Source organism: Cladophialophora yegresii, assembly GCF_000585515.1.
Source record: "Cladophialophora yegresii CBS 114405 chromosome Unknown aczIN-supercont1.6, whole genome shotgun sequence".
In the NCBI taxonomy this organism is placed as follows: domain Eukaryota; kingdom Fungi; phylum Ascomycota; class Eurotiomycetes; order Chaetothyriales; family Herpotrichiellaceae; genus Cladophialophora; species Cladophialophora yegresii.
In genome coordinates, this window is record NW_006913050.1 from 1,864,087 (window position 1) to 1,886,416 (window position 22,330).

Consider the following 22,330-nt stretch of genomic DNA (forward strand, 5'->3'; position numbering starts at 1 on the left):
GAGATGGACGTGATACCCTGTCGAGCTGCCACATCAGGCAAAGCCCATGTGTGATCTGCAGACGATGTCGGGCAAAACTTACTCCCGGTATCTTTCGTACATCTTTCGCCGTCCCTCAGCCATGCACATCACGCGGCCGGACATCAGATGCCGAGCGAACAAAAGGTGGATGACGGACACCCGAGGAGGTCGTTCCTCGTGGTCCCGACGCTACAACGCAGAGAGATGCTAGCCACGTGAATGCCACAACATTGCTCGCACTGCAGGACATTACGTCCGTTGAAGCCACCCACGCGGCGCAGGAACTGTCACTTCCATGCTGAGAAGACTGCATCACTTCCGACTCTTGTACATCTTTTCCTGGTGCTCGGCCTCAAGCTTGTGTATCTTATCGTGCTCACGCAGGGCATCGGCGGACGGGAGCCATTTCTCGCAGTAACTACAAGGGACGCGGTCCGAATTCATCTCGATGTGGAAGTTTCCGTCTTCTTTGAAGTCGAGGGACTTGAAGTGCGCGAAGTACTCCGAATATCGCAGTAGCTTGTCCATGCACGCGCCTATGGCAAGCTGTATGGTCTCTGGTGTGCTTGTTGCTTCAGATGTAACCTTGGCTGCTGCCGCTGCGCCGTAGACGGTTGGCATTGTGGTGATGATGAATTCCCAAGACGTCGGTGGACGTGTGGCTGTCGTCGATAGCAGTGACTGTGTTATTCCACTGGCCACTCTCCTGCTCGAATGTGGTTCGGCCGGGACTCGCCGACGAGAACCTTAAGCGGGTATTTCAGAATCTTGAGACCTTCTCTGCGTTCTTGATCAGTGAAATTTGCTCTTTGGACTGGGCCTCGATTAAAGTAAAGTCAAGAAGCAGGCATGTTCAAGCATGGGGACCAGGAGCCTTTAAAGTATGTACTTAGGCCACATCCTCATCTGCATGATTTTCAATCAGGCAACAACATCGCTTAGACGATGCCGAGAGACAAGGGAGGTTTGAGATGCCAATGTTGCTATCAAACAAGGCGTCAAGTCAAGCATTGGGCAGCATTTCGTCGGCAGCAGGGCGTCCAGGCCCGAACATGTTGCAGTAGTAAGTCACACTTGAGCAAACACGCGCCTGATCTTCGACTCCCGAGTATTCGATGGGCTCTTTGAGGCAATGCGGCAATGAAGAAGAAATCTTGGAGGGACGGCCAATGACTGGGTCCTGATCGCTCGTGGAAGAAGTGCGCAGGTGAGTATTTAAGCAATTTGATTTTCTCGTTTTCTCGTGGTGGGCTGGTTTAGGGTTTGGGTAAGAAGAGTATGTTAGGCATGGCTTGGGCCCCGGAGAGTTGAGCCAGGCTCGCGCCCGGAGAATTAACTAGTGAGTTTCGTTCGGGCTGCAGCATTAACTACTCGTAGGTCTAGGTACAGTAGGTGCACGCGCCTGCCAGCGTGGCAAGGCAAATCCTCCCGTCTTTACCAACACCTACTGTACTTTGAGCACCTCTACTCCGTACTTTTCTTTTGATTGTCGCAGTGACATGCCATGTCGCGACCTCACGTACCAAGCATGCCGCCGCGACTAAATCGGAGCCCTTCTCTCGTTAGGCGAACAAGCAGCCTTTCCACGAGCGACTCACCAATGGCGAAAGACAATCTGGTCTGGGCCAAAACTTGGTATCTTGAGCTGGCCTTGGCCATAATTCAGCCCAGGCGGCGAAGCTAAGGCGTATGCACAAAGATTGAAGCCATGAAGGCGCGTGATCTTTTCTGGGCGTTGCCCCAATTCAATGATGGGTGACGAGCTGAACATTTCCCGTGTGCAACATGTCACTAAAATCACGCTGATATCACAATCGATGTCTAGTCCGTACAGTACAGTAGCAATAGCTGCACTCCCATCATGGCTCAGCTGTGCGAATTGTGTACAACATTCGACGCCTGCAATGTTCCGGCAAAGCAGTTATGGTATAATGCGAAGTTTCCACATTATCCTTCAGGTACCGAGCTTCATCAGTCGGCAGAGAGAGGCTGCCACCTCTGTCAATTCATCGAGGCGGCTTTACTCAGAAGCAACCGGACTCCTGGCGAAACAGGTCTGCCGGACAGGCAGATATGGCTTCAATGTGTGCAGCAATCGCACAACCACGACACTAACGCCATTCAGGTCTCCATCGCGCCATTGAATTTACGCTCGGCGGGTTATAGGGGATTGAATACCCACGATACCGACCACTGTATATGGTTACACGCAGAGAATGCTCCTGAAGAACAACTTGCAATGCTGGAGGCCATGTCCAATGGGCCACTGGGCAAGCTAGGGCCTGTTGCCGGCGTGGTCGTCCACAATACAGGTCGTATATACTTCTGTCGTGGACGGACTTTGCCTTCAGACGTTTTCTATGCCATACGACAGCCTTTCTATCGAGCTAAGTTAGACTGCGTTTTGATTCCAGGTGAGTACTGCTGGATGGATCGACATTGCGACTCACGAGTGGAACAGACCATATATCCCAAGCACTGGATACTGGCCCGGAACTTACTGTTCAGGGCGTACTAGATGATACCACCGGTTCCTTCGCGAATTTATTTCTCATCATAGCCTGGCTAAACAGTTGCTTCAGTCTTCACCCCACCTGCCGTCGGTATGCGGAGGTTGCTGGCCAGCTCCCATCTCGCGTCCTCGATGTTGGACATGTCAATAGTGAGGCTGTGCACCTTCATGTTTCCAAGGCTGGAGAGAAAGATCGATACATAGCATTGAGCCATCGGTGGGGCAGGACCAATCCCTTGACAACCACCACCAAGACTCTACCCGATAGAGTAGCCGGTATTCCCTTGACTTCACTGTCGCCAACGTTTCGTGAAGCAATCTACCTGGCACGAATGCTTGATGTCAAATACCTATGGATTGACTCACTGTGCATTCTCCAAGACTCGCTGGATGATTGGAAAGAACAAGCTGCACTCATGGGCACGATATATCGCCAAGCTTTCGTGACCATTGCCGCAACTGACACCGAGGATGCGACGTCGGGCTTGTTCTTTCCCCGGAGTGCAAACAAAATAAAGCCATGCAAACTCCACTTACCGCTGAGGAAAGACATGTTTGCTGGCGAATCAGGACCTCTGTATGCGGCAAGCCCTCACCTTCGGCGTGGCGAGGATATTGGCCGCATCAGAGGCCCGTTAGACACTCGTGCGTGGGTCTTGCAGGAGCAGATTCTGTCGGGCAGGGTGTTGAACTTTACCAAGGATCAGGTCTACTTCGAGTGCCTGAGTACAGAGGCTAGTGAGGCTCTGCCCTATACTGTGGAGAATGCCATGGACGACGATTTTCACTACGTCTCGACACTCAAACATGGCATAGGCGATCTGCTACCGCACGACAAACCAGAAGCCAGCAAGTACTTGCATCGGGCATGGTATCTCATGGTGGAAGACTACTCACGTCGGCAGCTGACCGTGCCAACCGACAAGTGGGTCGCAATGCTCGGTATCGTCACGGAACTGCAACGAGCTACAGAAGATGTCTGCTCATTCGGGCTGTGGTACCGTTGGCTGGCCCATGACCTATTATGGGCTGTATACAGCGCCAGCTATCCTATGACCAGCCTTCAGCAGGAAGAATTGATTACTCCCGGGCCAACTGGCAAGCGGGACACATCCCTGTCGGGTAAGGGTCCTATACCACAGATGCAGGACAGATATACAGGTTGACTGATCGATGAGTAGTGCCTTCCTGGTCCTGGCTACAGATCGACGGCCACATCAAATATCTGCCCGACGGGTTCAACGACGTCTTGCAAGATCAAGTCCTGGTGCAGGAAATGGAGCTCCAAGACGCCGAGACAACAGCGCCTCCCAGCATCGACCACGAGAATCTTCCTCGCCTTCGCATCCGAGGACCCCTTAAGCCCGGCATCCCTGCTCTGTTCGCCGCTGATGCAAATGAAGACATCTCTGAGGGCTCAGGGCAAATTGCTGGGATAGGGAATACTGGTTGCCGGGCAACACCAACATCTCAACACGAGTACCCTCACGTGGCCGAACCGGACTTTCTGTCGGCTGCGCTAGACTCGACAGATGATCGTGCCACACGCACGTGGCAAATCGCCAGCGACTTGGAAGAGGAAATCTACGGGCCCAAACCGATGATGGACGAAGACGAGCCCATAATCGGCGTCATATCTCAGAATAGACTGAGCGGTGTCATTCACAACCATATTCTCACCACCAGACCTGACGCAGACCGTCGGATGACGGAGCTGTATGCGCAAGGTTCCGGGTCGGACGAGCTACGTGGCACTTTTCTTAATGGCAAAGCTAACAAATATGTTGTTGCATCAATGGTCGAGAAGACGCCGATCGGTTTCTGGTCACCGGACATTGATGGCGAGCTCCCAGCGGCAAGGCTCGACGAGCTGGCGACTCTTTCTGATGAGGAGGTAAGTTCTCTGCTATTTCTCGGTATATGTCGTGGTCGAGGATGGGTCCGATGTTTGGGATTGCAGCTTGTTGGAACGGGGGTAGAGGCAATGCTAGCGAACGTATGGCGGCGTGTCGGTATGGCCTGGATACTCGAGGAGGCCTGGGATCAGGCCGGGGGCATGGAGGCAGAGGTCACGCTGATCTGAGAACTGGCCATGTGCCGATAGAGAAGCAAAGTAGGACAGTGGCAAGGGCACCAAACAATTTCTACAGGCATCGTACTGAACACAGTCACGTGAGCGCATCATGCTTCCGATGTGACTCAATTGGAGGACATGATGAATTTCAGAGGGGTCTGGGGAGAGACCCAGCTATATAGTTACGAAGGCCTATGTAAACAATACGGTATCGTACAATAGGGGGTATGGCCCAGTCCACCTCTTGGCACTGTCTGGCCAACCCTTCGGATAACCTTCCCAGTCACACCGATTGTAACGCTAGACCCGATCAGGACAAGGCCTCGCCGTGCTCCAGCACCGAGGATGCGGAGAAACTGAGGCACTCACGAGGTAATTACATACCGATGTAGCATGTCATCCCATGTTGCGCAAAACCCATCACGAGAAACAGCTTCACATCATCTAATCAGGGCGGGATCCCGCGCGGAGGAAGACCAGGTTCCGCTAAGATGCCTCCGAGATTGACCCCCGTGTCTCCAAGATCCTTCGTCTGTCCGTCGTGCCAGAGCCTGCTTCGTCGCCGCGGACTCGAGTCACCTCGGCTCCGGAACTTCACCACCACTCCTCGGCGTCATGCGACTGCGAGAAAGAGCAAATGGGTGCACCTCACCAACCGGAGCATAATCCGCCTGGCAGGCCCAGACGCTGCCCTGTTCTTACACAATCTCATTCCAGCAAAGATCTTAGACATCGGAGGGAGCACCAATCCGATATACACGGCCTTTCTCTCCGCGCAGGGGCGCATACTGCATGACGTGTTCGTTTACCCGCCGTCAGCGGAGCGTGGCGCGGGGGAAGAATGGTTCATCGAGGTCGACGAGGCCAGCGCGGGCGATTTGCTGAGGCACTTGAAGAAACACAAACTGCGGGCCAAGTTGCAGGTGGAGAAGGTGGACGCGGAGCGCATAGGCGCGTACTACTCGTGGCCGGCGCCAGAGGGGCCACAGAATGCAGGCAACGGGGTGGGCGGACGCGATCCAAGGCCAGGAATGGGACTGCGGTGGCTGGAGGGCGACGCGGCCTCGAAATCTTCCCAGTTCCTGCAACAGTTACAGGACTCAGGATGTGAGCCGGCCACGCTGGAGGAGTACACTGTCCACCGGATGCGGAACGGGATTGCAGAAGGCCAGTCCGAGATCATCGCCGGGCACGCCCTGCCGCAGGAGAGCAACCTCGATTTATTTGGCGGGATCGATTTCTTCAAGGGATGCTACCTGGGCCAGGAACTCACGATCCGCACGCACCATACTGGGGTGGTCAGGAAGCGCATTTTGCCGTGCCAGTTGTATCACAAGGACGGTCCACCGCCGCCGGAACGGCAGGAAGGGCCTGAGTATAAGCCTGAATCGGGCATTCTTCTTCCTCCGCCCGAGTCAAATATCTCCAAAATGAGAGCCAAGGGCCGGGGACGGAGCAGTGGGAAGTGGCTTGGCGGAGTCGGGAACATTGGCCTTGCGCTGTGTCGCTTGGAGATGATGACGGATATCCAGTTAACTGCCGATTGCACGAACTACGATCCCTCGGAGCAGTATAAAGTGCAGTGGCAAGAGGGTGAAGAAACGGGCGAGCAGCAGGAAGTCATGCTCAAGCCGTTTGTGCCGAAGTGGCTGAGAGAGGGCGTTGAGGCCAGCTTGAAGAGGAAAGAGCGGAAGAAGCCCAAGCGCGAGGAAGAGGAGGAAGAGGAGGAACTTGATTGATGGGCGATACTTTGCTAAGTTGGCAGCATTCAGGCACCGTCTATAACTTCTCATCGATGACCCGGAGACAGCTAGCTGGGATTTGCGCAAACTTACACACTTCGCTGGCAGCAAGCATGGTATCCGGTATAGGGACAAACGAGCATATCGCTCGGAGCGACGTGCCCTGTTTTTAGTGCCTTGCTCGTGCGAGCACTTCATCCTTTGTCCGAGGATTTATGCTCAGGGCTTGATAGGAGGCTGATGGCGCGTGTATTCTAGCCCAAAGTCTGCTGAGCAAAACCTGCTTGCTGGATGAAGCTTCGCGACTGTGCTTGGAAGTATCCCTTTGCTGCAGGCGTAGTTACGCGGTGGCATGGCCATTTGATGCCAGCGACAATCCTGCTGTCCTGTTCAGCCTTGACGCTGAGCGGGGACTCACTGGCGTTGTAGAATAATGTGCTGATCTCAACCGCCATCAGGCACCTCGTTGGCGTTCCCAGCCGCCCACTCGACACTCTCGATGTTTTCCCACGGTCCCTGTGACACTACTTTCTTAGCGATTGCCAATGTTCTGAAAACGATGACGGCCGTGCCCAGTAAGACCTTCCTATCCCCGCGGCCCTCGATGCGGCGCTTTTTGTCCTTTAGGAGGACGACGTTTTCAACATCCCCGACTGCGAAGTTATCCTCCAGGGCTTCCTGGTCGATTTCCAGCCCCTCACCCTCTTTCACCCAACGCACCTTGACAGACCGATCGATTGACTCTGAGGGTTGCGCTTCTTCCTTTGCCTGAGCGGCCTCAGCACGCGCTTGGGCTTCGCCGACCTTCTTGGCCATGGCATCCTCCCGTCTTTTCCTGTTCTCTTCTTGTATGCGTTTGATTTCCAGCTCACGATCTGTCCACGTGCGCTTTACACCATTTTTCACACCGCCGTTGACGGAGGCAGCCTCTCTCTTCTCCAAGTCTTCCACCATTTGGCGTCTCCGACTGTCAAGGGCAGCGGTCTCGGCTAGCCGCCTGTGTCTCGCCTCTCGAGTCTGGTCATACTTCCGCTTCTCGTCAGCATCAGTTAGGATGTTTAAGGCGGTCTGCAGCAACTGAAACTTGTCGAGTGTCTCAGGCGTTGGCTTGACCTTGTCGGGGTGGTACAGCAGGGAAGTTTTCCTGTATGCGCGACGGATTTCTGCCTCAGAGGCTGTCGGCAACACAGACAATAATTCATAATAGTCAACTTCGGTTGCCACGGCTGTGGCGCGGGACGCCATTCTAGTTGTTGGACGTCTGCATTTATGCCAGGTCAGGAATAGATAGGCAGTCAACGAGAACCGCTCAAGGCAATAATGTGAAGTAGAGGTGTAGCTGGGCGAGAGAGAGTCACTCAAGAGTGAGGGAGCCACGAAACTGTGCTTGATGCTCCGCAGAAATACTACGGCGCTTCATACCTAACTCGGTACGAGCAAAGCGAGCATCCCGAGACTTCACAGGCTTCACGTTCTTCGACGTTCCCCTTCTTCTGTTACTGTGAAAATGTCGACAACAGCTTGGACCCTAGAGCAGCGAGCCATCATGCGTTGGGCCACGTTTCCATGAAAGTACTTTTCACTTGTGTCGGACTCAGTAATGATACACAATGCAAGTCCAACACAGTACGGAGTACAAATGTTGCTCTTTCCCAGTCAAAGTTTCTCAGGAAGGAGCGCGCCTTCCTTCTCACCCGCTTCTTTCAGCACTTTCATTCAGCTTGGAAAGTCCCGACGTTCTGGCTCTCGTTCCACACGAGCGCGTGACCCTGCCACTCCATATCACGCCCTTTCTTCTTCCGCCGTAAGCTGTTTCTACTTCAGATGGCATATAACTGTGACCTTACCGTGATGTTGCTCTCTTTCAATATGTGAATGGAAGATATGACATCTCACCCCAGATCAGATCGGGAGCTGGGTTGCCCCAATCTTCCTCCTCCTGCTCATATCGCTTTTGCTTTTGCCATTGCCAGGTCGAAGCCGCCTCACATCTCGGTTGATGGTAAGCCTTGTACCGGTCAGCTGAGAGCCTTCGCTAAGGTTTGGCAGAATTTCTTGAAAGTCTCCGCGGTGCCATCGTTTCCCATTCTCATAATATCCCTTCGAAACACGTCGACTTCGATGCAGCCATGTACTGGAAAGCGTCTTACCAGAAAGCCGAGTCAGAACGCTTGAGCCTACTCAATGAGTTGACTCAGCTGAAGCAAGAACGAGATTTGGCACTTCAGCCTCATCAAGATGCTCAGCATTCGAAAGGAAAAACCACGACTCGCAAACGCAAGCGGGATACATCAGCGCACATAACGAACCAGAAGAATAAGAGTCATCACGACCTCGACCCCTATCTCGAATGCGACGATATCAACCTGGACTTTAGCAATCTCAACACGCCGAGTACTGGTATGTTGCTCAGAATTTGGTACTTGCAGTGTGCTGAATTCAATGAGGCCATCAAGCTTTCCTCCACGGGTTCACTTCCCTGCGTCGTAGCCTCCTTGCGGAGTCGAATCGAGAGGTACTCGCGACAGCCATCCAGGTCACAAGCAATTCGATATCAAAGTTACTTTTGGAGGACATACACGCAACAGTAAGGCCTGGCACTGAGCGGGAGAGCCAGTCCATGAAGGAAATTTGTACCGCCTTCAAAATGGTATATCCCACATTGTTGAGGGGACTTGAACACGCTCAACCGATGGCAGTGGGCGACAGAGACCAGGGTTTTAGGGGTCTTTCAGATGTGGTCAAGGTGTTTCAGTCCTTCTTAGGACGGCTCCACAAGTTTGCCCTGGATGAATATGCACGACGAGAGCTGGAAAGAACGTCAAAGAGAAAGGGATCTAGGTTCAGACCACAAGAGAGCCAGGAGGGATTAGACCAAGCACATTTATCCACAAGCCAGGAGGATCCCGCTGTGGCTAAAGAACTAGTTCGAGTGATGGTGAGGATGATGACAGCCCTCGACACCACCAAGAGCGTTCATTGCCAACTCCTCGAAGGATGCCTGTGCGCTATCCTTGACCACTGCGGCTCCACTTTGTCCCTTCTCGTGTTTGCGGATTCGGACAAGCCAGACACGAAGCGCAAGGGAATCCTCCAGGTTACTGGCTTTTCGGAGAAGCCAGAGCGCAACGCTCAATCTGCGATTGGGGCCGCCGCGGTCGAAGGGCCCTATGTCATCTTTGTTCTGCGCAAAGGAACAGAATTTCTTCTTGCCAACACGAAAAGTATGCCTGAGAAGTCGCTGCTCCACTTTACTTCGGTACCGTTTCGAGGGGATGATACCGGAGGCGATGGCGACCTCCGTAGAAGGATCGAAGAAACACTTCAGAACACCCTTCTGCGAGGAGTGTTCGGTGACGACGACGAGACCTTTTCCAACTCGCTCCAGCGCGATGAGGAAGAAGAACAAGAAGCCGATCTGATGAAAATGACGGAGACCACCAAGCAGAAGGCGGACTCCGCGGAGTGGTTCATTGGTGAACTGTGGGAGCATTTGGGCTGGAATATCCTATCTGGAAGAAGGGGTATTTGAACCACGTTTTTGTCACCTTGCAGAGGAATCGGTAGATTCATGATGGTCTTCTGTCGCAGGTCAAGATTTGAGCGGTTTATCCGCGAATCTTCTAGTGCTCTAAAGGCTGGCGCGAATGCGTGACGGGTGGGTGGAAGCGCCACCAGCCCGTAGGTGGCTGAATCAAAGGGGACCGCTATAGGTCAAGGCCGAGCACGCTCATGGCATTTCCACCCAGTATCTTCCTCTTTGCTTCCTCCTCTTGTGATAAGCATCCGTCGATGGCTCCCTTGTTGCTCTCCACGCTCAGCCATTTACTGTCTTTCTCATCGCCTAGTGGTGGGAAGAAGGGATGATCAGTCCCAAACATTACCCGGTCCACGCTCCCTGCAGCCTCGATGGCTGCTTTCAGGCCTGGTTGTCCATAGATCACCGCGTCAAGGTATATGTTCGTATGCAAGACATCCCAGATTGACCGCTGAGGACCTTGTTTGCTCCCGCCATTAGCGATGAATTCTCGTTCATGCGCCACACAAGATTCAATTCGACCCGCAAGAAACGGTATCGTTCCTCCAGAATGAGCCAGCAGAAACTGCAACTGCGGGTGCCGATCGAAAACCCCAGCAAGGTACATCCGCGACACAGCAATCGTCGTCTCCAGCGGAAATCCCAAAGCCAAAGGTAACACGTGCCCAGACCTCGCAACGACCTCGGGACCCCCAAAGGCAGAGTCAGGAAGGCCGTAATGTGGATGCAGAAACACCAACGTCGAGGTGGAAGCCAAGGCGGAATACACCTCGTCTAGGGCTGGGTCGTCCAAGCCTTTTCCCAGACCTGTCGTACCCATGATCACGCCCTTGACGTGCTTCCGAGTCTTCAACCGGCGGATTTCGCTGACAATGTCCTGTGAAGGTGCGGAAAGAGGAAGACAGCCAAAGGCATACAGCTTCAGCCCCTCGTTTGAGGGCGACGCGTTGTTCTCGGCACTGGCGCTGTCTAGGTCGTTGTTGATCTCTTGGGCGGTTTTCAGTGCCGAACCCGGGTCCAGGAAATCCAGCCACGGGTTCGCCAGACTGATCACACTGCAGGAGATGCCGTGGCGCTTCATGAACGCGCGTTTCTCGTCGAAGGAGGAATATGTGCCGTCGACGGGCCGGCCGCGGAGGGCCTTGGGGCGCGACGGGTCATCGTCCGACGCGAGGATGATCAGTCTCGGGTCCGAAGTGTCGGAGTTGTCTGATTCTGTGGGCTGGTAGATGTAGGGCACCGTGGTGCGCGAAGCGAGAAGTTTGATGTACGAGGGTGGATACATGTGCGTGTGGATGTCGACGATGGGGTGCGAGGCTGACATGTTGGCGGCCGCTCTTCGATGCCTAATTGTCGATTGTGTTCTGCGGGTTTTGACAGGCCACCTGGAGGATGCTCAGCTTCCAGAAGGCTTGTCAGTGAATCTACAGTTCCGTGGGAAACCGATCAACGGATATTGAAGTGTCTGAGACGGCGTCCTCCGCCACCATCAGCCAATCCCCTACAACGCTTCTGTTCCTTATCCTTATCGGGAGGCCGCCCAATCGCTTGCCGCCTGCCTTGATGGGGAAGGCTCGACCTCCCTCACTCTTCTGGACGAGTCCAGACCTCTTGACATCTTCCGTGAGTTATATTCGACCGTACTGTCGCTAAGACTGATCAAAGACCTAAGGCGTTGGCCTCGCAAACCCCTCGAAAGACACATCGCATCGGATAGCAGACGGCGACTAGCGGGAAAGGAGGCCGGCCATCCGGTAGGCGAATCTCCGGCGATTCTCCTTTCCTCGTGTCGCCCACGACACCAGTCCACAAGAGGAGCGACTCACACGCAAACCTCCCCTTGGGCCCACCTCAGCCTTGCGAAAAGATGGGCTCAATCGCTGAGGTCGCCCAGAAGGGCGTAGAGCAGGATGACTTGGTCATGCCGGTACGTGTTTGAGCACCACCTTCCCCTTTCACTGCCTCCCCGGAGACTGCCTGTCCATTTCATAGTTGGCACACACAGACACCACCTTCCCCATCCGATCACTGACCAGTCACTTCTACCAGCTGATCGACTTTGGCGCCTTTCTCCACGGCGATGCAACCACCAAGAAGACGACCGCCGAGCAAATCTCCCACGCCTTCAAGACCTCGGGCTTCTTGTACCTGCAAAACCACGGCATTCCCGAAGACCACGTCAAGTTGGCGTTCTCGGAATCGGCAGACTTCTTCAAGCGGCCGCAGGACCAAAAGGACAGCCTGAAATGGACCACTCCCGACGCCAACCGCGGGTACGTGACCTGGGGACGCGAGAAGGTCACCCAATCCGACGACCCGGATGAGATCGCGAAACTGCGCGCCTCGAACCCTGACCTCAAGGAATCCGTAGAGATTGGCCGAGAGGGCGTGGAGGGCAAACCGAACCAATGGCCCGACGGGCTCGACGAACAGGGCAAGGTCTTCACGCGCGACATGCAGCGCTTCTTCCTCACGCTCAAGGATCTGCACGTAGACGTCATGCGCGCCATCGCCTTGGGCATGGGGTTAGACGAACACTTCTTCGACAGCTATACCGACGGAGGGGACAATACGCTGCGCCTGCTCCACTACCCGCCCGTGAAGAAGAGTCTGTGGAAAGCAAATCCGAATCAAGTGCGCGCCGGCGAACACTCGGACTACGGCTCCATCACGCTGCTCTTCCAGGACGAGATCGGAGGCCTGGAAGTCAAGTCCCCCAAGGGCACGTGGGTGCGCGCCACACCCATTCCCGGCACCATCGTCGTCAACGCCGGTGACTTGCTCCAACGATGGAGCAACGATATTATTCGCTCCACGAACCACCGCGTGATTCAACCGCCGCCGAAGGACACGGGATCTGACGCCGACGACGATCCTGACGCATGCGTACCGGCCAGGTATAGTATTGCCTATTTCTGCAACCCGAACTTTGATCGCCACATCGAGGCCTTGCCGGGCACATGGGATCCCGCAGACAAGCCGAAGTACCCGGGGATCAATAGTGGAGACTATTTGGTCATGAGGCTGGCCGCGACGTATTGAGACACTGCTGAATGTAGAGGTCAACCTCAACGGCGGACATGTCGCGGCTGTAATTAGCTACTTGGCTGGAATTCGTTCGGAGGAGAGTCGAGGGAGAGAATGAAGTTTAAAGAAAACATCCCAGCAAAAGAAGCCAATACAGGTACGTCGGATAGTAGTTCTGGCATTCCGCAACGAACAACCACTCCCTCAATGTACCACTCAACTCGCTCAACTGTGAAAAGGCTAGACATGTAGGTAGGTAAGTAGGCCTCCTAGCTAGTTATATATGCACCATATGATGTTGGAGAGCCTGGACCTGGTTCCTTTCTCAACATGTCGTCGCATTGGAGTGCAGGACAAGGGGTAGACCATATGGAAATCAAAAGGGGAAAAGGTACCTAGGTAAAGAACCAAGCAGAATGGATGGCGAGCGTGCCGTACAGATGGGCGGATGGAGCATTTCCCTCGTAGAGGTATACAATGTGATCGGCACTTTGCTATCCCATTAATACCTCATCACATCCCACGTGAGGTCAACTTAAATAAACATGAATACGAACACGAATTTTGATCTCGAACGCGGATGTGAATGTGAATGCGAACGTGAAGATGGTCTTGAACGTGAAATCTCACTTGATCTACTCCGTATTGTGTCCTTCAACCCGAAACCCGAACCTGGTATACACAGTACATGGCATATCAATAACATCAGCTAGATAGATACTGTAGGTAACACAGGATATAAAAGGAGAAAGCTGAGCACCTGGGCCAGAACCGAAGAAAACGCCGCGCCACTTTGAGCGGTATCCACACTAGGTCCGTAATGTACTCAGTGTACGAGTAGTTCGTAGGTCGTCGTACAGTAGCTAGATCTGTGTTGGAGGCCTACGCCTCCCCACCCAGAGGACTCCTCCGAGCGGCCATGGTCGCTGGACCTGGACCACCTCCACCTCCACCTCCATCCCCTCCTGGCCCATCATACCCATCGTACCGGAACCGAGCCCCTGGCCTCGCGTCCTCCTCGGGGCCAAACACGCCTGGACTGGGCTCTCTGTCATTACCGCGCGCATACGAGTACCCGCCGCGGCCGTCCCTGTCGCCTCTGCCCCGCACGCTCATGTTCATGTTCATGTTCGGGACCATGAACCCGCTGAACCCGGCGCTCTGGAGTCTGCGCGAGCCGAGCTCCCAGTCCTGGTCGTCCGACCCGTCGGCCCGGAGGCCGATGTCCACGCCGTAGCGTCGCCTCTTGCCCAGGGCCCGTCGCTCGCGCCACCAGCCCATACTGTACCGCTTGCCGGCGAAGACGCGCTCAAATTGTGAGGCAGAAACCCATTCGGCGCCGTCCTCGATGACTTGTGTGCGGTCATCGACTTCGACTTCCTCGCCTTCTTCACCTTCACCTTCGCCGTGGTGCGAGCCCATGCCGCCCGTTTCTTCGGGTCGTGCGTGGATACTCTCCGGCCGGTTGGTGGGGTCGTCGCCGGCGGGGCCGAACGACCTGCGGCGCGGCTTGCCGCAGCATTCGCACAGGCCGTCGTCGGTGCTGTGCACGAGGTCGCTGCCTGCGAGGAGGGACATGGTGCCCGCGATGGAGCACGGGTTGCAGGGGAGGACTCGGTGGAACTTGGTGAACAGGTAGGCCGAGGCGGAAAGGGCGGCCATGATGCTTAGCAGGACTTGCAGGATGAGCTTCGAGTCCATGTCCTGCACGAGGCGCGGGGTGTCGAGTGTGGTGGGCGAGGTTGTGGTTAGGGACGAAGAAGATTGGCGCCGCAGGAGACGCGATGAGTCGGACAGGCTGTTCACCGGGCCGCGCATGTTCGCGGAGATGGCTTGCGCCATGTATATCTGGTAGAACCGGGTGATAGCGTCGACGAGGACGTCTTGATTATCCGGACCGGCGAGGGACGCCGGCTCGTGTGGTGAGGTGCCGTTGATGATGGCTTGGAATAAGACGTCGTATGTGGTGGTGCTGGACGGGTCTGTGGCGGGCGTGCCGCTGCCGCCGTTGAAGACGGTCATTTCCTGGGCGAGATTGTTCTGAATGCGGAAGTCGAAAGTGTTGATGCCGCTGTTGTTGGCAAGCGGGTTTTCGTGCAGGAAGACACTGCTCTCCTGTACGACTGGTGGGTGGTTGGGATCGATGGTCGTACTGTTTGGCCGTAGGGTGACGTTTGCGCTCAGGCCCTGGATCTCTTGGTAGCAGATCATGGTTGTGACTTGACTCTTGTCTGTGCCGTCGAGCTGGAAGTGGCCGAACGTGAAGGCCAAGCTGGGACAGCCCACGGGAGGATTGTCACCAATGTACTGGCCACGACTCTCCCCGTAGTTCCCATAGGTTGTCGCATTCTCTCCAAACAAGAGATCTAGCTGTGCACCAGCGTATGTAGCCCCACCGCCAGAAGGAAGCTCAAAGTTGTTCTCGTACAGGATGAAATCGTCTGTGCCCTGGGTGCCGCCCAGATGGCAGGAATCGGGCAGATTCGCGCGGACGGTGACAAAGGCCTGATCAGTCGCGTATGCCGAACCAGATCCAGCTGCCACCGTAGACAAGCTGAAAGAGTCGGTGGGGAGGATATCGCATCTGAGATTGGCTTGAACAGCTGGAAGGGTATGCGGCGGAGATCCAGTCACCGTTGTGAGTGTATCGGTCGTCAAGGCTGAATTGTTCAACGCAAGCTTCGGAAACACAAGGCCTTCGTACGTGAATTGAGGGTAGCTGAACTTCTGATGCATGATCAGATTCGTCATTGCGCCCGCTCCATTGTCGTTTGAAAAGCTGTCCGCCCACGTTAAGGCGAAAGAGTCGGTCTGCGTGAGCGAAATGCTCGCTCCGTCGACCGAATAGTGCTGCACGTAATAGAGCCCAGAAGCAATGACTGTGAGGATACTGGCCACGGTAGTTGCTGCGATGCTCAGCATAGCTCCTAGACTCCCAGTCTTTACCGCCTGTAAAAAAGCATACGGAGGAGACCTCCCCAGAATGTTGTTCAGAATTGACTTTTTGTGGACGGCACCGACGCTGGCAAGGTTGTTCCAGGGTGTAAAGAGTGCGATATTGAAGTCCAGCATGTTGACCAGCGCCGCCAAGATCAGCATCACAAGGCCTGGGAAGTAGTGGCTGTATACCTCAGTCCACTTGTCGTCTGCCACCGTGTAGAAGCCGCTATGTTCATCGGAACGCCGCTGAATCAGCTCCAATGCCACGATGGTACCCACTGGGAGGATCAATGTAATGATCAACGCTGGAATCGTCGCCGTTAAGGGCGTCCACCATTTGATTTCCATGCTTGGCTGGGTGGTGGGCTCATCCGGCTCTCCTTCTGAAACGACAATCTTGAAGCTCGTCCTCCCAGAATCCGTGCTTGCAATTGCCGTCCCAAATTCATACCCTGCCAACGCTGTCTTCTGATTTGCGTAGCTTGGCACACCCTGTTTCCGCAACAGTCTGTTCAGCTCAGTACTTCTAGTCAGAGTCGTCGCCACTGCACCGATTGAACTCGGATCCCGTGGCACCACGGCTCTGGGTGCGATGAAGATAAGTGTGATGCAAAACAAAAAGAGCAGTCCACATGCTGATGCCATAGTCCACACCGAAACGTCGTTGACACGTAACCTTCGTTCTTGCCGAGTCACCTTGCCTCCTACGACATCACTGTTGTCAGTTGCTCTCAAGTTCAAATGGGCGTACTGTGACAGGATTCCCTGATACGTGTCCGTGGCAGCATCCATCATCACGTTAGGATTGATCAGCGTATCCAGGTTCCGGGATCCGCGGGTCAGAGCCATCAGCATAAATATAGCGCTTGAGTCCGTGATCGTATCGTCATTAATCGCATCGCCAAACAGCACTTGCGCCGCAATGGACGCTTGTGAAATGACGTTGGTCGCGTTCCAGTCTGAAAACCCTTCCAAAGTGCTGTTGCCCCCATCGTCCTTCAAATCGATCAATGCGGCCTGACTACTGTCTAGCAGCTGGGTGTTGTTGGTGAACCGGGCTTTCGTCATCATGTAGGAAGGCGTGCAGAACACGTTGGTGATATTAGTGAGTGTCCTCGAAACATCACTCGCGATGGTAAACGAGCCGCCTGCTAGATCTGTCGCATTGTCGAAGAGCGCTTGCTGATAGGCTATGTCTGTGATGGTGAACAACAAACCTTGCGGCCCTGCTGCATCTGGTACACTCACGTTCGTCGCCCCACAGAAAACTTGTTGCATCGTGCCTGAGACCTGGCGCTCGGGGAGAATCTCAGTGTACGGATTATCGGCTGGCACGGTGACTGAAGAAAGCTTGCCGCAGAGATCGCCTGTGGGGATATTGAAAGTGATGTTACTGGAAGCTGCGAACGCGCTGGCCGAATTTGTGTCGTTGACTATTCGGGGCGTGGTCAACTGTACATCCACTGCTTTGCATGACATTGTCGGTACAAAGGCGTCGACTTCTCCCGAGACAGTAACGTCACCGTCCATCGGTGTGTCCGAAATGATCGATATAGCACTGTATGCTAGCCTTAACGTAACACCATTCTCCCAAGGCATTCCCTGAACTATACTCCCATAGTAAGCATACACTGGTTGAGTCAGACTGCTCCTTGAACCGAGCGCTGAGTCCGGGTTGAACGAAGCTCCATCGAATCCATTTGCCTTGAGCGAAGCCCCTTTCAGGGTCACTTGAGTAGGCAGAGCAAGCAGCAGGCCGGTCGAAAAAACGGTGACAACTTTTAGTAACACAAATCCGGTAATTGAGGTGATGACGGCAAAATGGCTGTTCTTGAACGCTTCAAACAACGCCATGAGCTGGAATTTCGAGATATAGTCAACCAGGAGACTTTCTGAGGCCTTGGTCGGTCCGTTCTGCAGGGCGTCATACGGCATGGCCAATTTCGAATGGTGGTCGACCATCCTCCACGCGGCCACGACGAATACGACAATGATGGTCGGGGTGTAGGCCCATGCATAGTGACTCGTCCCTTGATCGATGTGGAAGCCGTCGTTCTGATCATCGTAGTACCACAGGAGAACGAGGGCGACTAAAAACCCCGCAAACACCAGGGCGAAGAGGCCCAGGAACCATTTCTTCAGCCAGATGGGAGTCCAAAGTGGCGGAGTCGGCCCTGGCACAACCAGTGGAAGCAAACGGCTGTCGTCCTCGTCGGCGACTGCTGTGTATGGTCGAAGTTTGATAGACTCTGGCTCATCCTCCTCCAGTACTGTCGAGATTGGACGATATTGGGCATTTTCGACTCTGTGTTGGAAAGCTGGAGCGAGTTGCCGTGCTACCGGCCCTGCATGTATCGAGGGAAATCTGCTGGGAAACGGCACCTGCAGTTGGGCAACTGGCGGTGGTCGAAATTCTGGCGACGGATCTCGAGAATCTGGCGATGGTTGTCGGGGCTCTGAGAGGAGTCGCTCGGAGCTGTCATCGCGGGCTCGGGCTGCCTGGGCCCGTTCGGATTCCGTGATGGGGACACTGAGGTATCCGCCGGGGTGACTGGTCGCTTCCATGATTCACGGAAGATGCGTCCGGCGACATTGTTGCGTGTTGTTCATCGGTTCATCCTTTGCTGCTCGAATTGATTATGTTTGTGCAAAGACGATGTGAATCCAGCAACTCGGGCACAAAAGGTCGATGTTCAGGCCAGAAGTCGGAATTGGCTTCGACCAAGCGAGACTCCGGCCTGAGCAACCTCAGCCGCAAATAATAGCACACGGACAGTCTAGCTATCTAGGCATGGCTCGGTGTTTCGTCCGGAAGGCCCAATTGAGGCCTCCGGAGCCTCTTCCTCCCCGGAAAGGTCCCAGGTAAGCCCAGCAAGTCGAGACACAGCCTCCTGCTCTTCTTAGCAATTGGTCTGCATCCAGTTTTAACTACGCCCAATCTCAGCCTCCCGAGGCACTTTCACTCTCGCCCGCGTGTTTCAGGGCGTGCAACAGCCACACCGTTGTGAACACGCTGTGAGCACGAAGAGGCGAATGATGCTTCCATAGCCTGACTACTTCTTTCTGAGCAGCGTCCAAGGCTGCGCCTCGTCAGGTGCTACACTATGTAAATCCGTATCGCCTGCCACCGCCGGCGTGCTGATTTGCTCTTGTCATCTCGTGCACCAGAATTTGGCGATCTCATCGCCGCGAACATCCCAGGTGCTGCCACCATGTTTTAGCTAGTGACTCTATCCCGGGTTCTATGGCACCGATCAGTCATCGTGTCTTGCGACGTGTTTTCCAAGGTAACCCTGCATCTGACTGCACGTGCACTGTAGTAAGTAAAGAGTATTCCCCCACAGTGGTCCGTAGTTGTAGTTGCAATTGCTCGCCAGCAGCTCACCAGCCAAGTCAGCATTAAAGACGCAAAGTAAGCTGTAGTGCAGTCCATGCTAATCCAAGCTCGTGACGTCTTACTGTCGCTGCAGGGAAGGAGAATCATGCGGTGCTGGCATCAGCAACCGTGCCTGCCCAGGATCATATACACGAATCCCGACTGTGATTCCGACCCAGACTGTTTTCTCGTGGCCAACGTGGACGATCCAGCCATTTGCAGCACTGACGGAACTCCCTGGTAAGCCATCATGGAAATCCCACAGCCCTGACTCGCATCCATGAAGACGCTCGCCCTCATTTTCCAACGCCGTCCGTCCTGTCCAGTACTTCCAGTGCCACATTGCTCCTTCCCAATGCGCCGCAAAATTACACCATCAGAGCCACTTTTGTTCCCTGTCGCGTCCGCAGAATAGGACGACAAGAGATATGCCGGTCTCTCCTACACGATCATCTGCGCGACTCCCTGTCCTCCAAGCGTCTTACTCCCCACGAACTCCTGCTGTTTCAGCCCTGCTAGTGCGTAGCATGCTCCTGCAAGAGCCAGCACCACGGCCGCGGCGATCAAGCTGCTGCTATCGACTATGATGCTGAGCCACTGGACCAGGGACATGACACCATAGATGGCGGCACGCATATAGTTTGTAGTGAATCGACGGATGAAGGCATCGAATTTGGCCGAAGTCGGACAGATTCGCAGAAGGAGGGGGATTTCGATGAATACCAGGATCAGGGCGGAGCAACTGCGGAACGAATATCAGCAAACGCCAGTCAGTTGGCCAAGGTCGGTCCTGATTGAGACGTACATAAGTAGAATGCTGAATAGAATGAGCAGGTTAAAGTGGAAGATGTTGGCGATGCCCAGGGCGAACCCCAGAAGAATGCAGACTACTCCAAGCCTGTTGACTCAATATCAGCCTCCCGTTCATGTCGCTGGTGTCGCTGCGGTCATCTGTCCTGGTGAGGACATGATACAGCATGTGTTCTCAAGGAGCGTTGAAGCGACATCTCTTCTATCCCGAGTCGTGGAGGCCGCGAGGGTGTCTTACCATTGACCGTAAATGCCTGCGACAGTCGTAAGCTTACACCCAGCGCATTCCTTTGAGACAACACTTACTGAAGTTCCGCGACCTGAATTCTTCTGCAAGCGTCATGGTGCTTCCCTGACGCGATCGCGATGTTGACCAAGCTCTTGTACTTGTTCAGTCAGAAGAGGACAGATGCCGCGGGATGTCGGTTGCGGTGCGGCTGAGTTGGCGCTCTGGATGATCGCTGGGATCTTTGTCGCTGGTCTATGTCCCTGGCCTTGTGTGCGCAGATTGAATGCTTGTCAAAGAGATGCTGAGGGGCAATCGGCTAATATTGTATCCGTGCAGAGTTACTGGGGCTGTCTGTTTGTGAGTTCGAGATTGAGATGTGATGTTGTGACGGCCGTAACGCGAACCCGAGACAAGGATCACGGAACCCGGCGTCCTGGGTAACTAGCGCAAGGACCCTCGCAAGCAGGATCCACCCAAGATTCAGAGACGACCCAGATGCGAAGTGGACTCTTACAGACAAGTTGGTTGTTAAAGAGCTACGGTCTTTAGAGCTGTGGAAATTCTGGATTGCAAAAGAGGTTTATGAAGTCCTGAGAGGGAAACGTCGGAGCCTGGATTCGCCTACGATCGAACAGCAGGTGGCGCCACCAGCACGAGCATCACGGCCACGCATGCTACTGTAGGTGCTTGTCAGACCGATAGAGACAGCTCTGACGCCCACTCGGCAAGGGCGATCATTGGAAACGTTGCAGCCTTGTCAACAGTGTGATTGTCCTCACATCTGCCTGTACGAAGTACTGATTCCCCTTCTATCGTCATAGCATAGTATGAGCGGCATCACCTCACTCGTGCCTCCGTCACTCCACGTCCAAGACCTTTACTTGCAGACTCGGGTACCCTTATGCTTCGAATGCTACGCCTTCCGCAATGCACGCTGACCGCCCCTTGTGTGCTCCAACTTCAGCCCTCTAGGAGATTGATTTTCAACTGCAACGTGGAATGCTGCTAAGAGAGGCTCTCAGCTTGCAGCATACACCACTATCGACACATGTCAGCCACGCCCATCCCGAACGAATTCCTAAACTGCACTTACATCTGAAGACGTCGTTGAAGACGAAGTAGCTACCACTCTCCGGCACCAAGCTGAAAGTTTGGACGTAGCTCATTGGGTGTTGTTGGTCGTCAACCTGTGTTTGCCCATCTCGTCAGACCCATGATAACCGAGAGATCTAGGGATATCCGCTCCCGGAATCCACATACCATCAACGCGCCAGTCACCAAAACCAGAATACCTCCCTGCTCATTGAACGGTTGCGCATCTGTTGTATCAACTCGGTGCTGGACTTTCTGGAACGGTAGGTTCTGTAAGAAGGATCCTCCTGTTAGTTCTCCGTCTCATGCCACGTTGCTCCTTGGGATCCGGGTCCACAGTAGTCAAGGTGAGTACCCACCGTTAGTTTTTCTAGGATGCTTTGTGTTCCCATGAACTGTTCTTTCTCGAAGGTGAGCATCGATTTGTCCCTCTGTGTCCTCAAGTGTCAGATAATCTGTTCCTCATTCGACGCTGAAGCACCCAAGGGATCATCTGCAGACGTACGTAGAGGGCCGCCAACTGTGTACGGTCGGTATCAAAGGTCTTGTAGTAGAACTCGACAAATTGTTCTAAAGTCGCGTTAGGTTTTCAGACACTGGTAGGGTTCGAGCGAAGAGGGATACGTACGAGCGATGGTTGCGAAGTCTGTACAAGCACAAGTTAGCAGATAGTCCGCAGGAGGCCCCCTCGACGTTGCGGTGGGGAGTCACAACTGGGGGAGTGCGCGCAACGGGAACACCTACCTCCCATCTTGACGAGCGTCGACTGAGCAAGACTTCACAGTTGAGAGGTTAGCTAGAGTACGCAGAGGTACCAAGGTTACAGTATCTTCGCGCCGCCGGGTGCTTGCTGGCCAGAAAGCAAACACAGGGAAGATGGAACGAACCACTACAGTACCCCGCCGACAAATTACTGGGGCGACCATCTCTGGCGCGGGCTTGTGTCAGGCTCTGTCACGTGCCACACTG

At 54.4% G+C, this 22,330-nt stretch overlaps 11 protein-coding genes across 11 annotated transcripts; 5 read left to right on the top strand and 6 right to left on the bottom strand.

Moving 5' to 3' along the window:
- Window positions 1–333: 333 nt before the first annotated feature.
- On the bottom strand, window positions 334–642 carry A1O7_08687 (uncharacterized protein; the record flags this gene model as incomplete). The annotated part of the gene is made up of 1 exon (XM_007762677.1): window positions 334–642. The coding sequence occupies one exon, from the start codon at window positions 640–642 to the stop codon at window positions 334–336; it is 309 nt and encodes a 102-aa protein (XP_007760867.1).
- A 1,240-nt stretch (window positions 643–1,882) lies between these two features.
- On the top strand, window positions 1,883–4,616 carry A1O7_08688 (uncharacterized protein; the record flags this gene model as incomplete). The annotated part of the gene is made up of 4 exons (XM_007762678.1): window positions 1,883–2,435; window positions 2,483–3,655; window positions 3,715–4,427; window positions 4,494–4,616. The coding sequence occupies 4 exons, from the start codon at window positions 1,883–1,885 to the stop codon at window positions 4,614–4,616; spliced, it is 2,562 nt and encodes an 853-aa protein (XP_007760868.1).
- A 482-nt stretch (window positions 4,617–5,098) lies between these two features.
- On the top strand, window positions 5,099–6,346 carry A1O7_08689 (uncharacterized protein; the record flags this gene model as incomplete). Its single annotated transcript, XM_007762679.1, has 1 exon — window positions 5,099–6,346. One exon carries the CDS (start codon window positions 5,099–5,101, stop codon window positions 6,344–6,346), a length of 1,248 nt encoding a protein of 415 aa, XP_007760869.1.
- Window positions 6,347–6,793: 447 nt separating this feature from the next.
- Window positions 6,794–7,594, bottom strand: A1O7_08690 (uncharacterized protein; the record flags this gene model as incomplete). Its single annotated transcript, XM_007762680.1, has 1 exon — window positions 6,794–7,594. The coding sequence occupies one exon, from the start codon at window positions 7,592–7,594 to the stop codon at window positions 6,794–6,796; it is 801 nt and encodes a 266-aa protein (XP_007760870.1).
- An 884-nt stretch (window positions 7,595–8,478) lies between these two features.
- Window positions 8,479–8,786, top strand: A1O7_08691 (uncharacterized protein; the record flags this gene model as incomplete). The annotated part of the gene is made up of 2 exons (XM_007762681.1): window positions 8,479–8,749; window positions 8,779–8,786. 2 exons carry the CDS (start codon window positions 8,479–8,481, stop codon window positions 8,784–8,786), a joined length of 279 nt encoding a protein of 92 aa, XP_007760871.1.
- A 210-nt stretch (window positions 8,787–8,996) lies between these two features.
- Window positions 8,997–9,881, top strand: A1O7_08692 (uncharacterized protein; the record flags this gene model as incomplete). Its single annotated transcript, XM_007762682.1, has 1 exon — window positions 8,997–9,881. One exon carries the CDS (start codon window positions 8,997–8,999, stop codon window positions 9,879–9,881), a length of 885 nt encoding a protein of 294 aa, XP_007760872.1.
- A 175-nt stretch (window positions 9,882–10,056) lies between these two features.
- On the bottom strand, window positions 10,057–11,211 carry A1O7_08693 (uncharacterized protein; the record flags this gene model as incomplete). Its single annotated transcript, XM_007762683.1, has 1 exon — window positions 10,057–11,211. One exon carries the CDS (start codon window positions 11,209–11,211, stop codon window positions 10,057–10,059), a length of 1,155 nt encoding a protein of 384 aa, XP_007760873.1.
- Window positions 11,212–11,754: 543 nt separating this feature from the next.
- A1O7_08694 (uncharacterized protein) lies at window positions 11,755–12,929 on the top strand (the record flags this gene model as incomplete). The annotated part of the gene is made up of 2 exons (XM_007762684.1): window positions 11,755–11,814; window positions 11,880–12,929. The coding sequence occupies 2 exons, from the start codon at window positions 11,755–11,757 to the stop codon at window positions 12,927–12,929; spliced, it is 1,110 nt and encodes a 369-aa protein (XP_007760874.1).
- Window positions 12,930–13,796: 867 nt separating this feature from the next.
- Window positions 13,797–18,419, bottom strand: A1O7_08695 (uncharacterized protein; the record flags this gene model as incomplete). Its single annotated transcript, XM_007762685.1, has 1 exon — window positions 13,797–18,419. One exon carries the CDS (start codon window positions 18,417–18,419, stop codon window positions 13,797–13,799), a length of 4,623 nt encoding a protein of 1,540 aa, XP_007760875.1.
- A 1,252-nt stretch (window positions 18,420–19,671) lies between these two features.
- A1O7_08696 (uncharacterized protein) lies at window positions 19,672–20,383 on the bottom strand (the record flags this gene model as incomplete). Its single annotated transcript, XM_007762686.1, has 4 exons — window positions 19,672–19,972; window positions 20,036–20,128; window positions 20,279–20,294; window positions 20,347–20,383. The coding sequence occupies 4 exons, from the start codon at window positions 20,381–20,383 to the stop codon at window positions 19,672–19,674; spliced, it is 447 nt and encodes a 148-aa protein (XP_007760876.1).
- A 904-nt stretch (window positions 20,384–21,287) lies between these two features.
- On the bottom strand, window positions 21,288–22,112 carry A1O7_08697 (nuclear transport factor 2; the record flags this gene model as incomplete). Its single annotated transcript, XM_007762687.1, has 7 exons — window positions 21,288–21,307; window positions 21,363–21,456; window positions 21,530–21,631; window positions 21,721–21,792; window positions 21,867–21,931; window positions 21,990–22,007; window positions 22,106–22,112. 7 exons carry the CDS (start codon window positions 22,110–22,112, stop codon window positions 21,288–21,290), a joined length of 378 nt encoding a protein of 125 aa, XP_007760877.1.
- Between the last annotated feature and the right edge of the window lie 218 nt (window positions 22,113–22,330).